Source organism: Lepisma saccharinum, chromosome 13 (genome assembly GCF_977018435.1).
Source record: "Lepisma saccharinum chromosome 13, izLepSacc3.1, whole genome shotgun sequence".
Lineage (NCBI taxonomy): Eukaryota > Metazoa > Arthropoda > Insecta > Zygentoma > Lepismatidae > Lepisma > Lepisma saccharinum.
Window position 1 is genome coordinate 53,910,919 of NC_139241.1, and position 16,134 is coordinate 53,927,052.

General features: G+C 34.8%; 1 protein-coding gene across 1 annotated transcript in view; it reads left to right on the forward strand.

The window, feature by feature from the left end:
- The window catches only part of Lcch3 (Ligand-gated chloride channel homolog 3), a 234,252-nt gene extending 228,359 nt beyond the window's left edge, over window positions 1-5,893 (forward strand). Inside the window, exon 7 of the mRNA XM_083133558.1 lies at window positions 3,772-5,893. Coding sequence (XP_082989684.1) covers window positions 3,772-4,394 — 623 coding nt within the window. The 3' untranslated portion in view covers window positions 4,395-5,893. The remainder of the gene's footprint in view (window positions 1-3,771) is intronic.
- Window positions 5,894-16,134: the final 10,241 nt, after the last annotated feature.

Genomic DNA, 16,134 nt, shown 5'->3' on the forward strand with positions numbered 1-16,134 from the left:
AGAGTATTTGAAAATAAGATCCTTAGGAAAATCTTTGGACCTAAAAGGGATGAGGAGACAGGTGAGTGGAGAAGGTTACATAATTTAGAACTACATAATTTGTATTCATGTCCAGATATTATTAGAATAATTAAATCAAGAAGACTTAGGTGGGCAGGCCATGTGGCACGAATGGGAGAGGAAAGAGGAGTTTACAGGATTCTTGTTGGGAAACCAGATGGTAAGAGACCTGTAGGAAGGCCAAGACGAAGATGGAGGGACAACGTTGAGATGGACCTAAAGGAAATCGGTAGGGATGGAAAAGAGTATATAGATCTTGCTCAAGATAGGGACGTATGGAAGGCCTGTGTTGCTGCAGCCATGAACCTTCGGGTTTAAGAAGGCTAGAGAGTTAGTTAGTTAGTTAGTTATGTCGAATCTTCCTGTTAGCTTTCATTACTATGACTTTATTCATTTAAAGGTTACACATTTTCGGCACACTTACAACAAACTGGATTTACATTTTATCACAAAGACAGACATAAACAAAGTCCATAGGTACTAGTTGCTATGTACAGACTATTCTAGGAAAATTTACACCAAGCATTTCTTGAGCCTTCTCAATGCCATAATGATTATGATTAACATAAGAGTTTTATACTCTCAATTCCTACTTACCTGCATTTTTCCATATCAGTACACACACACGTCTGCCTAAAATTATATACTTCACATATGTAGTTTCCTTTTAGAGTCATAGTAATTTATTTTAATTATTATAAAGGACTGATAATTATAAAGAAGACTGCTACATGTCATCTCATGAATGTGATAACTTCAAGCTGAAGTCGTTTTTTTTGGTGGGGGGAGCCTGCGGATACCCATGTATAGGGGGATAGGTAAGATGCCATTAATGCATAATTGTTTGAAACAACCCTTGAAGTGAAAATTGTTAGGTGAGGGAATCTTTGCAAGGGCCTTGGTAATAAGCAGCGGGTCCTCGTAAGACTTAACATAAGATAAGTGGAGAATGCTTTGCATAAATTTTCCTAGCTGGAGAGATCTCTGTATATAATAATCAGTGGCGTATCGTGGCCTCAAATTTGGCCGGGGCTTATTTTTTTAAAGAATTTAAAATATAATGACAATTCACATGAATTACAAAAAATAGGTATTTTTTCTTCTAGACTACAAAACTGGACTTACTTTTCTGAAAGAATTTAAAATGTAATGACAAGTTACATGAATTACAAAAAAATGGGTATTTATCTTCTAAACTACAAAACTGGACTCATTATTTTAAAGAATTTAAAATATAATGACAATTCACATGATTACAAAAGAAACAGGTATTGTTGTGAAACATACCTTTCTACTAACGTTGACTCCTGTTCTTCTGCTCAGCAAATTTAGTTATTACTTTTTCGTTGAAGCCCTCTATGTTTGAAATGTATTCTATCTCTATTGTAAGCAAGTGCCAAGGCATTTGGTCTGTCTTGTCCCATTGCATTTCTTAAGCAGATTTTAATACGCTTCAATGTGCTGAAACATCATTCAAATTCAGCTGTTGCCACTGGAGTTATTAAAACTATGCTTGTCATTTTTACTGTTTTTGAAAAGGTACCCTCTAAGTAATTTTAAATAAAAAATGAATGCAATCTACTGATAGAGTTTATGTTTTTCAACTCTTCATTACAATAAAGAACACGAAGTTACCTCTTCTATGAAGGGATAATAAATCTGGGAAGATGCCTCTGTTTAAAGATTGTTCTCTTTCATTATGTCCTCGTAGAGCAAGTTCATGTCGACCACAGAATTTTAAGCAATCAATAATTCTATTTAATATATGCCTATTTTTCCGGACAAATTCATTGTGTCTTGTAATTGACAGCCTATGTCCTTCATCAATTTGTGTTCGCACATCAACCCTGCCAAACTCACTCAAACATAGTGAATGAAAGCCACCAAAACACTACAGAACAACACGCGAGATCGAACGCGACGCAACGGAAGTAGCCCCGAATCAGCACTCAAATCCATTGCACTCTCCCCTCCTCTCTCTGCTAGCATGTGACCTTCACTGTAGCATAGGTGGGTGTAGGCCACGCCTTCCTTTGCGACGTGCCCTGGAAAGCGATAATTGACATCAATGTCGCTAGAGTGTGCATCAAATCTCCTGCATATGGCGATAGCCAATAGCAGCGCTCTGCAGCGGTGCCATGTCGAGATCTCACATGCAAAAGAGACAGCATGGTTGAGCGAAACTTTCCCTGTACTTGAAGCCTAATTGATTCAATATTCCCAAGGTGGAAGTTGTAGAGCCTTTGTAAGATATTTTGTCCCGTAAAGAGTACGTTATATTTTTGGCAGTAAGAAATTCGCCACGATTGTAAAATTCAAAGATGGTTCTACGAACTACGTCGTTTTCAAAGTCATCTAAGTTTGTCGTTCTTTTTGGTATGTTAATGTGCTTTCTAGGTGATTGAAACATTGGAGCAGGACCCGATCCACATTGTTTTACCCCCGAACATATCCGAGAAACGGTATCTTGATTCACACCACACGCTTGAGCTGTTAAGAGCCTGGCACTTCTTAGTCAATTTTACTTCTCTCTTCTTCACTCAAACATTTTTTTAAAAAATATTGTACACCTGAAAAATCATCTGTCGTGCCTGGCTTCGTACAACACTGTATTTTTCTCTCTTCTCTCGTTACCACTACCACTTGGTTTACTCAATGACATGCTGCACACACAAACTAAACACATGGAAAAAACGAACAGTGACGGTATCCTCTTCGTCAACTTCTTCTTCTACCATCACTGGGAAGGAACGTGCCCTGTTCCCTTTGCTAATCGGAAAGTTTCGGAATGCAACAGGAACGAAGGGATAGCAAAAATGATACAATGCAAATACGTTTATAATAACATTGCTTCTACAGAGGGAACGGTATAAGCTACAATCACGCTTGTTTTTCGTACATACTTGCAAATTCATTATCTTTCCATCTGTTGAACTACTGACACTTGAAATAATATATTTATATCTGAGCGCCAGGTACACGATTTAGTAGCAAGGTGAAACAGGTTCTGAACTAGGCAACACCGCACGTCCGTGATTCGCTGGTGCTGTTCAGCCATTCAAGGCCATATGCAGGAGATTTGACACGCAATCTAGGAGTGCTGTCGTATCCATTGCAACAGACGATGAATTTACATGGGTAAAAATCGCCTTTTAAAAGACTGTGTGATAGTTATGTGTTATGGTGATTGATAATTACGTGAATACGTCCGTTTTTCTTTAGGGGCTAAGCCCCGGAAGCCCCAAGGGACAAGACGCCACTGATAATAATAATAACTCGTGGCGTAACAGCCAATGCAGTCTGGTGCCTACCTACCGACTGACGGCCTCACTCCTACCACAGGTGGGTGACCATTCAACCAGTTATGCGGTGATGTGTTGTCAGTACAACAAACCTGTAGTCATTGTTGTAGGTTTTGTATGCTACTCATTCATTGCTCCCAAATTTTCTCATGATGGTGGGCAGTCACCAGTCTTATACACAGGCCGATATCTCATGAGAAAAGTTGTTATGCTTCCTCAAGGAGACTGGAACCTAAATCTTAGCACCTCAGAGTGCACAGCCAAGGTGTGGGACTGGGGAGATATCTACTTCGGGAAATATTTGGACTATGATTTATGTTCTCCTCTTTCAAAGTGTACTAATTCATATCTAAATATGATTTATTAAGCATTATGTGTAAAATAATGAGGTTTTCCCCTTAATTCACAGGTATTACAACTGTACTCACAATGACAACCATAAGCACAGGAGTAAGATCATCTCTGCCAAGAATTTCCTACGTCAAAGCTATTGACATCTACTTGGTGATGTGTTTTGTGTTTGTGTTCGCAGCTCTGCTTGAATATGCTGCTGTAAACTATACCTACTGGGGAGCAAGGGCTAAGAAAAAATCAAAGAAAACAAAGGAAGCAGAGCAACAGGTAGCAACAACAGTGAAGGCGGATGGCTTCACAAGCGAGGAAATCATCGAACTGCAAGACCTCCAAATGTCACCAATCCCATCCATCCGGAACAGGCACAACAGCAAACTTTTTGCCTCCAGCGGTGGCTCATCCGGTGCTGGAAGTGTTGAGGGAGGAGGGGACCAAAAATTTCCCCCGAGTTTCAGAATTAATCGTGGTTACACATTCCCTGTTCGTGGTGGCCTCGGTCGAGCCAGAGGCGCTCGTCGGCCAAAAGTTCTCCAGACTCTAAAGAAAGGAGCATCAGCTATCAAAGCATCGATGCCGAAAATCAAAGACGTCAATATAATAGACAAGTATTCGCGTGTTGTGTTCCCTGTTTCCTTCATCCTCTTCAATACCGTCTACTGGATTTTCTACGTTCTCTGAGGAGGCTTAGCTTGCTTGTGGGTGACAAGTTAGTTACAACGATGCTGTTTCGAGTAGCAGGAAAGACAACAGTTCATTTCTTCTTGTGTGTCAGGTATCACTCAAACCTGAACTTACGTTACGAAGCAAGTGGTGTGATGTTACCAAGTTTCGTTCCCAGATATTCACAAAACCTAAGGAAGTTGTGCTCTTGTAAGATCACTCGAGCAAGTGATGCTTGTGTGAGCTAAACGTAAACATTCTGGATCACTGGTGAAGTGTTTTCATTCTAACGCATTTAAGAATTGCTATGTGCGCACAAAAGCAACACGTATTTATACACTCTTTGTAGATATGACAAGTAAAAGAGTCCAGTGCTATAAAGACAAACCATGTGATCTTGTTAGTGTGTTCATAACAATGGGTAAACACTGTACAATGGTGCATTGACTATAATAAAACTGTTAAACCATATTTCACATGAAATGTAAAGCATACAGGAATATGTTGTGTATGTGCTCATAATATTATGTTCATAAACTACAGTAAGACCTTCAATGCATAGCGTATAAGTCCCAATCTGTCCACGATTATTTAGCAAGCTAGTGCCAGTACAATGTGAAAAAGCTGCATTCCATGAACGTATGGGTGATACATACAAGAAAGAAGAAGAAGTTTGTGTTCCCTTCTTGTCACGTATGATCCTCTTTCTGATAATACATGTTATGAAAATGTGTATAAAAACAAATCTGTGCTTGTAACCTATTGGTTGTGTTAAAATATTAGTTACCTGCTAATGTAACACATTATGGTGTGTTGTAAGTAAACAAGAAATTTATACCCTGTCCCAGGAATCTGTAGAGCAAGGCTACGCATAACAGTAGAGAAGGGGAGAAAGCGAGTGGGCAGAGTGAAGCAGTACATTCTGCTGCTAACAGCTGGTAGCTCTTCATGCACACACTTTCCCTCTCACACGCTCTTGAGTCAGCACTTGCAGAGAGACTTATTTCTGTTTGCCTGCTCGAGATTCCCAGGATGGAATATAGTAGAAAATACATTAGAGAATTATATTCAAAGACAGCTAATTAAGATCATATTTTTGTTTGTTGCACATTTTAACAGGTACACACACACACATACATATACATGCAACCATAATCTGCTGGTTCCAGTTTATGATAAACAGTATTATATAAATTTACTTGAACTTGTCCTTCTCACTGGATTTTATGAGCATTAAAGTCAAGAACAAATTCATTCCTTCAACAGTAGTCTTTCTTTATATCCTTATCATTTATCTGCTATTGTTATGTAGTGTAGCAATTAGCTCAAAGTGGCAGAAAAACACCGCCAAATAACAAAACTATGAACTACCACTATTGTTATGTACCTCTTGTCCATATATGGCATGGAAGCAATGAGTAAATAAAAAATAAAAAATCCAAAAAAAAAGTAAATATGTCATTACTTTTTGTAAGTTCCTTTTTGGTAGCAAAATCAAAATTTTTCCAGTCCATGATAACAATATTATATATTTTATATTTGTATATGCACACATGAAAATTGAGTTCGAGTTTCTCTTATAAGTCTACATATGGGCTAATCAGGATTGAATCTAGAATTTAAGATTGGAGTCAAATCACTGTGTGCTCCTTGATTACAAGGCGATAATGTTACCACTATGCTGTCAGGGTGGCTCACATGAAAATGGATATGAAAATGAAACAAGTTTAATATCAAAATTGATGGAAACAGACAACACTCGACAAACAAAATGAATTTGTTGATGTTTGTTTGTTTCTTTCTTTGTTGTCACATTTGTCACAGTAGTATGTACGATTAATGCAATTGACCATGGAATACCAATAGCTAGAAGTGCCAGGAACTAACAAAAATCAAATCAAAATTTTGCTTGGTGAGTGTTTTCTATTTCCTTCAAATTTGATATAGATGATGTAATGAAGAAAATCTGATATGTGATCCAAATATGACAAAAAAATTCTCAGTAACAGATAAAAAGACACTTATCTACTTACTTAATTATTTATAGGATCCTTCTCTGCTATATACATGAAAAAGGAAAGTTACAAGCGTTAGAAGGGAAAGAAATAAAAAAAATGTAGGAAGAAAGGATCTCATGACAAAAGGAATGACTTTATATTTTGATGCAAAATCATGAAGTATGATTTTTCATGTGATTGTATGGTCAATACTTGAGCATGTGTCTCCTGCATATGTTGACAAAATTCTTGACTATCAATGTTGCTAACCAAGATTAAATGTCACTAAAATGTCATCCTTTGATTTTGACCATAAAATTGCTATTTCTAAATCCATTAGGCTCTACACATGTCTCATATTTGTCACAATCACAAAATAGCATGTTGCTAGTCACAAGTTATATCCCTGTGATAATCCCTTTTTGTCTCCTTAATTGCAATTCTGAAAGAAAGAAAACATTTTCTAGAATTCCCTAAATGAATGCACTGGCAACTAAAAGTATTTAAAAATTTAATAATTTAATTTTAGAATAATTTAAAATATATGTCTTTCTACAAGTGTAAAATTCATATATTTATTTTAAGGGAATGATATAAAGTTTGGCGTATGAATTGAAACATTTCCAATAGCATTTTACAGAGAGGTACTCTCAGATTAATTACCAAGTGACTCCTGGAGAACATTCTAATTTTTTGAGAGCCAGCATCACTATACAGTGTACCTTGCTAACTGTAGACCAAGCAAATAAGAACAAGTCTCTGTGCAAGTAGTGACACGAGATGGCTCCACCAATGAACAGTAAGAGAAACGGGATTGCGTAATCAATGACTGGTGTTACCTGATTTCCCTCTTTCGCTCTGGAAGCGTTGCAAACTTTTGAAAGCGACAATACCGTACGCACATCGCAAACGGACTGTATTTTTGTCTCCCGGTCCATATATTTGGTTTAAGAATTTCTTAGGGAAATATTAGGGATGAAACAGCAAGAGCAAATTTTGATAAGCCGTACATTTAACGTACGGACTAAGGTCTGGACCTTACGTCCGTACGGTTGGCAACGCTGCACTTTCACCAGTCGATTTCCTTCCTCCTCCTCTGCTGCTATGCGTGGCCCTGCTCTACAGTTAGCAGGGTCAGGGTATAGATCTTCTAGAATCTTCTACACGACTCATCTTCTGAAGATGAGAGTGATATTAGATAACTGAAAGTTTTGAATCCTCTCTAGAGCTCACATCGTCCCTTCTTCTGAAGATGAAAGACATGTTAACCTATGCAAGTTTACCATCAGCTCCAAAACTCCTTGATCATAAACCTGAGAGTACCTCTTCATCAATATAAAATTTGCTTTTCTAATTACAATATTTCCAAATAATCTGCACATGATAAACTGATGTAGAAGATTCAGTTACCTTTAATATTTGTTTAAAAAATTGAATATTTCCTTCCAAATACAATTGAAATGATGAATAACTTACTGAAAAGTTATCAGAAGTTTTTAGTAATTCATAATATACCCATTGTGTACTACAATTGAGCTAATCCAGTTATATAGTTGATAATTTTTAATTCTTATCTTTTTTGTTACTTCTAAGCAATAGGTGATAATGCAAATCAGAAATGTTATGTAGGCAATAATACATTTTGAGCTTCATATTTTAATTGTTTTAGCTACTTTTGGATTACATAAGGTTTATGACCAGAGCATGGTTTCCACCAAATGCTTTCAAAATTGATTCTTCACATTAATTTAGGGTACTAAGGATAACTAATCAGGACTAATTAAACTAAAGAACTAATTCATTTCACTGACATATCTGGTCAGTGAAATGAATCATCTAAACTTAATATAGGCAACACTTAAAATTTAAAGAACACAATTTGCAATTTCATACATATTATAATTCTTAATAATCAAAAACATGGTTGTCATGAAGCAGTGGCTCAACCAACACATACGGGCATCATGAGAATTCTGGGTGTGCCAGTGACTTTCTGTAACTTAACTACCTTCTTTTCAATTGAATACCTGCTAGAAATACATAGAGATAATATTGTATTGTAGTTTGATACACATGCCACTTATCAACATGCCTCAGTTAATCACAATGACTATGAAACAGATAACGGCCTTAACAAGATTTCAAATCTTGAGCCCTAAATAATCACACTCTCACCCTATTATCAATATTTAGAATCACAGCCTGAATGGCATAATTAATAATATATATTAGAATTTTTACAATTTCTACACATAAAAAATCTATTATTTACAGTGAAAACATTGTTAAAATGCACACGTACTGTAAAATGTAATCTATCATAACTGCAGTAGCCTATAAGTACTTATGTTGCTTATTTCTCAAATCCTCCACATATACTATTGGGTTAAATTTCTTATTTTTGAATTTATATACATAACACACTTTCAGTGACTATGAATTTATTTATATCAGATTGTAAACACACTTTGAAAATAATATAAATTAAGCCACAAAATCATTCTGCAACAATACAGAAAAATGCTGGAATTACCATTTTTAACTGAACACTTTCTTTGATATTATCCATAGTGCAAAAGAACATTTTTCTATTTAAATTTCATGACAGCGGTTTTCCAATATCACAGACACATCACCATATATGGATATTTCCAAATGCTTAATTTTTTCCAAAGTTTTCAATTGGAAACAATTCTTTGATTAATTATGGAATGCAGCGAAATTCAATCTAGTTTCTCAAAATGCATGTTCTATGCTAAAGAAGTTAACTTCATAAGTAGCTGTTTATGCAGCATTAAAAAAGACACCGGAAATATGTATATCTTAGTATTTAAGATCATATCTATTGGCTTGTATCTAACTGGTGCTTTGTTAAAGAGTTTAATCAAATATATTTTCTGTTCTAATATGAATATATACATACACATGGGCATCAAAAGCAGAGGAATGAACCCCCATCAATAGTACTGAAAACTGTATTACGCATATGTGTGATATAGATGTAATTTACACTATGTTTCCCCCAATAATTCTAAGGTAATAATGCATGTGTGTATACTGTCAGTACTTTCATAAATGTGAATTCATATTAGACACTGTGTTAGTGGCATTCTAATTCTTATGATTTATCTATACTGTGCATAATGTTGGCTGGTTATTCTACCAAATATATAATGTTGTATCATTCTGCAAGAGAAAGCAAATTAACTTTCTGAATAGTTATTCTTTAAAATTTAAAATTCTCCTTTCGTTGTGTAGAGCAATAACTGTATTTCTTTTACTACTGTAGTTGCAAATTGTAACAATATTGATGTAGGTTATGAATAATTTAATTAAAATTAAACTAAGGCAATAATGTGTAGTGTAAATGTTCCATTACACAAATAAGGGTACAGGAGTACATTGTGCCCCTTAAAACCTTTGACCCTCCCTCAAGTAATTTGATACACACAGGATGGTGCCATTAGAAGAATCTCGTTTCTGGTAGCTAAATGCAAAAAATATATTTTGTCTACATTATCTCCTCATCCTACATTATCTCCTCATCCAAAAGAATTCAAACTACTGTGAACATATTCTACATTGCTATAATAATTATCTCACTTGATCTGTGCTCTTGGAAAAAGGAAGTAAAAACTGTTTCCAAAATGATGGATTGAAGCCTAGACCAGCGGTTCTTCATCAGGGGGTCTGCGAAACCCTTCCAGTGTTGTACAAAGGTTCAGAAAAATACTAAGACAAGAGCATTTACTCTTTAATGCTAAGAATGAATTATGAGAGAACGATTATACAAATTTACGGTTTTGATTCAATGATTGATTTGTTGTTTTAAGTCCACTTTATGCACAGTAAGGCTAATCTGGACTGAACCTACAGTTTAAAGTGTGATCCGAACCACTTGTGCCTCCACCGGGTATCAAACCCAGGACCCCTTGATTACAAGGCGACGACACTACCACTGCGCCATCGTGGAGGCCCTACAAATTTACGGTGTCTATTTAGTGACTGATCTCTCAAAGTTCAAGAACCGCTGGCCTAGACCATATCTGTTCTTTAATTGTACATGTTTTTAAGATTTGTTAAAATTATCTTGAAAAAATAGCTATAAAATTTGTAAAAAAGAAAATTCAAATTATTTTGTGAATATTGGTTCAGTAGAAGGTTATACAAATTTTTATTTTAAAATTGAAACCTATGTGGTATATTGTAAAATGGAAGAGCTTTGTAAGCCCCCAAAAATAAAAAAATGTTCCTGCGCCACTGCATCACACAGTAGTTTTATAAATTAAAGCACTTTTTTAAAAAAGTTTAAAAGCATTTCTACTTAATCTAAGTATGCACTCTTGATAAAGGTTAAGATCAGAATAGATAATTGAAGTGGTCCTTCATATGAACAATGTTGCAACCAACATTTTTTTTGTGACAGACATATCAAGATGGAATGCCATTGCTCTCAGCTTCGAGCATGTGTTAATGTTACTAGTTAAACCTTTTATGGACAGATGGCAGCATTTCTGCACCATGGAACTACCAGTTGAAGGAAAAATGTATAAGAGAAAGCAATATGTCTGATTGTTGCACTATTCTTGTGAAATTTGGTGTGGCTACAACATTGTTCATGAGGCCACTTCCCTTATTGTATGCATATAAGTGGATACATACTTCAGTTTTTGCTAAGTTAAAATAATCCATGGTATTTATTTGTATGAGGAAAAAAATCTGTAAAAACAATTACTTTCTCTCTCTATTTTATATTGCACTAACAAAATATTCAATGCATATATTTTTCTATGCAGATATGAAACATCCATAAATGAATACATGACACATTGCATTTGGTATGTTAGAGCTGATACGATGAAAATATATATCTATATGTAGTTTTCAAATGCAATGGAAACAAATAAAAAAATGTTTATTTTATTTGCTTTTATTATTTATTTCTTACTTACTTTACACCTTATTTCATGTGGTTCAATGGTTTTATTTCTACCCTGTTATTCTGCTTGTTTGATTTATATCACGGAAATGGAATCTTATTTTGTAATTATCGCACGAAGCAATCATCTTGAACAATAAGTAACAGAAAATGAGGTTAGATAAGTTGAAACAGAATTTATTTGTATGAGTGATGTGAGCAAATTAAGTTGAGTGAAAAGTACATTTGTGTCAAAACTACTAAAACTGGTGAAGACCAAAGTAAAGTTAGGAAGAAAACAAGAAGTGCATGTACCAATACAATACATAAAGATCTGTGACCTGCACAAGGTGAATTATTATGAATGAAATTATTACTCAGTTTACCATTAGTGAAAAACATCCATAATCAATAGTTATTATTATTGTTGGAGGTATATAAATTTTACTATCCTCAAAATACTGAAATTTGAACCCCTTCCAATATTTCCCTATAAACATGGCCCTGATTTCACATCTGCCAATGGTTCCACATACTAGTATTATCCCTTGTGATATGATAAACACAATGCATTATACGGTAATCACATATGTAGAAGATCTGGCCTCTAGTCTCATGGAACACAATGTGATACAATATTGATAACAATAACTCATAGCATAACAGCTCATGAGGACCAGTGGCTGCTAACTGGCAGCCTCACCCCCACCAGAAGTGGGAAATCATCCAACCAGTTATGGGGTGATGTGTAGTCAGCATGACCAACCCCTAGTCATTGTTGTAGGTTTCCACGACTGGGTTACGCCACTCATTCGTAGCTCCCCAATTTCCTTATGATGGCAGGTAGCCATCAGTGCCATACACTTAACGAAATCCCAGGAGAAAAGTTGTTACGCTCGAAACCTGTGTGCGTCCCATAGCCAGAGCCCAAAACTTGCACCTTAGACCACATGGCCACAGTGCAGGATGATACAATATTGATAGTATGCTGGAAAGTTTATTCCATATCCTAGATTCTGTCTAGTTTGGTTGTTTCATGATGCTTGCAATGACAAAAAGGCAAAGTTTGTATTTTTAAGTCCATATAGGCTAATTCGAACTTGACCTGCATTTTAAAATGGGATCTGAACTGTGCAGTATGATCCCGCAGGGAAGCAAATTTTAGAACCCTTGATTACAAGGTTGCAATGTTACCGCTATGCCACTGGGAGGTGGCATGATGAGGATAATCAACAACTGATGCAATGGACGAAAAAGCAAACACAATGATACACCCACTTTGCCATGGTCAGCATCCTAGATGAAAAATCAGAACTTTTCTGCTTGTTAAATTTAATAGATCAGTAGATGAAAATTAGAATAGAACAGACTCTATTAGTGTTATCTAATAATCTCGCACATTCTTCTTCTTTGAGAAAACTATCAATGCGCAGGGAGCCATTCACACATTTTCATATTCGAGAGCATATTTTCTGGTATATTCAGACCATATTGAATGTTCTGATATTGGAACACCACTTTCTGGATTTTATAAAGAGACAAGCAGGCATGTTTTCACCCAAAAACTGCACGAATCTCAAATTCTGTCATTCATGCAATGAAGCTATATCAATATTCTTTCAAATCTATTTAACTGTCAGTCTCCTAAAATAATTAATTCAATCTTCTATTATTCTTTTTTTGTGTAAAATATGAAAAATTGTCATGAGCCTCCCCGATTCCATTTCTGAACCCCCATGTCTGTTCTTGTTTTCACCATAAAAATATCTATAGATAACCAGCATAAATATTTTCGTCTTTTTCTTTTTTGAGGGGAGCTGGAATTATAAAAGTGGATATCACATATATGCTTTCTAGGTAGGGACGGGATACACCATAAAATATTTTATAATTACCTTTCTTTTAAAAGTTGTTCAAAGACAAAAATAGTAATCGGAGGTTACTTTAAGGGTAGTTTGCATTTATCCCATTGATTTTCCCAGAATTCTTAACTGCTCTTTTATTTAAAAATTTATATTTTATTCAAAATTTTGGAAGGGGTTGTAGCCTATCAGTGCTATAGATGTAAGATATAATAAATTGAGTTACTACATAAGCAGATAAATTGATTTCTATTAAGTTCTAAGTGCAATTTATTATTATTATTATTAATATTATTATTATTAGTTAATTAATTAGATATTGCTTTGGGTAGGTTATTGAAAATGTTTAGTGCCACTTCAAGTTAATAATCTAATATATGCTACTTCTAAATCACCACAGAACTCCAACATACTATGAAACAGTAGTTGTAAAATATGTTCATTCTAAAAACACGTAAGTAAGAAGTAATTTAGGGAATTTGAATATTTTGAAATGTTTATGGACACAATGAGAACAATTCACTGCTTGTTGTTATGCAATCCTAACTAAACCAATACTTTGTTATTACATTTTGGCCTTTTCTCTTAAAATATAGATAATTATAATTCAGATCGATTAAGATGATTTGTCATAATTTGATGCACATACATAACTTAAATAGTGTACATTGAATTCTAGAATTTGTTCTTATATTAAAAAATATCTCTATTATGAAAGCACAATAAAAATATCAAATAAAAGGTCACTACTTACAATATTGTGAGTCTCCTTCTTTGAAACTGCTACGTTTCGGAGGTATAACTGCCTCCTTCTTCAGGCAATTTTAGGCATGTGTCACTACCATGCCACGTCAAGTTTATCTTTCAAGGAAAAATGTATTGAGGGTTGGAATGAAGGTAGAAAATTTGATAAAACTTGTTCCCATATTAAAAAATATATCCTTACCCCTTGTCATTGTTCACTAAAATGTACAGAAACAGGTTAAAACTATTAAAACTATAAACTCAAAAACCCCTGCCAAATGTGCTGTCATCAGAAAAAATTGATGCAGCATGGTAGTGACACATGCCTAAAATTGCCTGAAGAAGGAGGCAGGTGTACCTCCGAAACATAGCAGTTTCAAAGAAGGAGACTCACAATATCGTAAGCAGTGGCATTTGATTTGATATTTTTATTATGTTTTCATAATAGAAATATTTTTTAATATTTGTCAACTGTGAGTAATTCGCACAAAACCAATTATGAATATTGTTCTCATAATCTATTCTTTAATTAAAACTTAAAATGTCCTACAGCTGATCTAATTCATATTCATTGAAATAAATATGCAACTATTGTAGAATTAATATAATCATCTAATAAGTCTGTAGAGTGGGATGCATAAGTATTACCAAGCAAATTGTCCATCACCATGTTTATTCTGTTTGTTTTATGCATAATGAGAGCATCAAGCTTCAAGCTCTGCACCAGCATACATAAATATCTGTTGCTTGAAGAAAACACATAGAATACAAGAATAAAACTAATTAAAATAATCATGGACAATTTGCTGAGCAATACTTGTGCATCACACTGTACATCTTTACAAGAAGCTTTTTCCTTGTTTCAACTTAAGTTATGTAAATCTTAATATATTTAACAAGTAAGCAGGATAAATAAAACATTGTAACACTGTTAACAAAATGCATGACCATGAAAATAGGTGGTTGGGCAGAATTGCACTGGTGCCACGTATGGGAAAGCAAAGCGCACAGTGCATGGTAACATCAACCAGGCTACGTTGCCTAGTTCGAGCGTCAGACTGACCTCTCTCTGGGGTACTTTTGTGTCATCTCTAACCTTTCGAGCAAATACTGTGAAGTTGTATCACATGGATTTAATAGACCAACCAACTCTGCAACGAGATCTTTCATTCTCTTAAAGCTCCGAACACATGGGGTTGTGCTCTAGCATGGCAACAGCGAGAACTTCTGCCACCCGTCAAATTTCATGGCCGTGCATTTAGTATATTTTCCTATGACAATGATATGTATTCTTCAGAATAATAAATGATTTTGCATAGAGACTCCTATAAAATTGTTGCGTATTTTTAGTACATTTCTCATATCTAAAAAAAAAAAAACCTCATTAAAGGCTACACATGGATTGCTTAACTCAACAGTGGCCCCTGTCTACCAGTCCTCCCATTACCACCTCGCTACCAAACAAGAGAATCCAAATTATCAAATGTACTTTTAATCCAAATATGTATTTGGATTTTTTGTATAGTAATTTGTGGTATAGTATATGTGACTGCTTCCCTATAAAATATTCTCACCCTCCCTCTGCCTTCCCACTCATTTTTCATGGTACTGTCACTGAATGAATAACTTGGCAGTGATTTGTTGTTTTAAGGAATGACATTAAATGTGAAATCACAGATTGTATTACAACTAGAAAGAAGACAAAGATATGTTTTTTAGCAATATTTTAATTATCACACAATATTTAATATTTTTTTTTTTGGAATTGCTATGAAAATATTGTCTGTAATTTTTGTGTAAGGATATAATATACTGTAATATTATTGATTTCATCAAGGAATTTACATTTTCTCTGTATTTTTGGGGATAATTTTACGGGTAGATTTTCCTGAAATTGAATTCTGCTTGGACTTTTCTTCTCCAGTATATTACCAAATGCGCCACTCTGTGTTGAAGTCAATACTAAATATGAACATTATCTTAGTATCATAACAATGACAAGGAGTAGAGAAAAACAGTCAGTACAGCATTTGTTACAATAAAGGAAAATTCCTGGAAATATTTGTAATGTTAATGCAATGTAAAACTTAAGAAAAATTTTAATGATTTGAAAATATACAGGGGAAATATTAGTTTTATAGAATTCAGCCAGTCAACAATTAAAACATGACATTAGTATAGAAATGTAAATAGAATATCATTTCACTGGCTAAGTGTACATACCTTGAAGTGGTGGG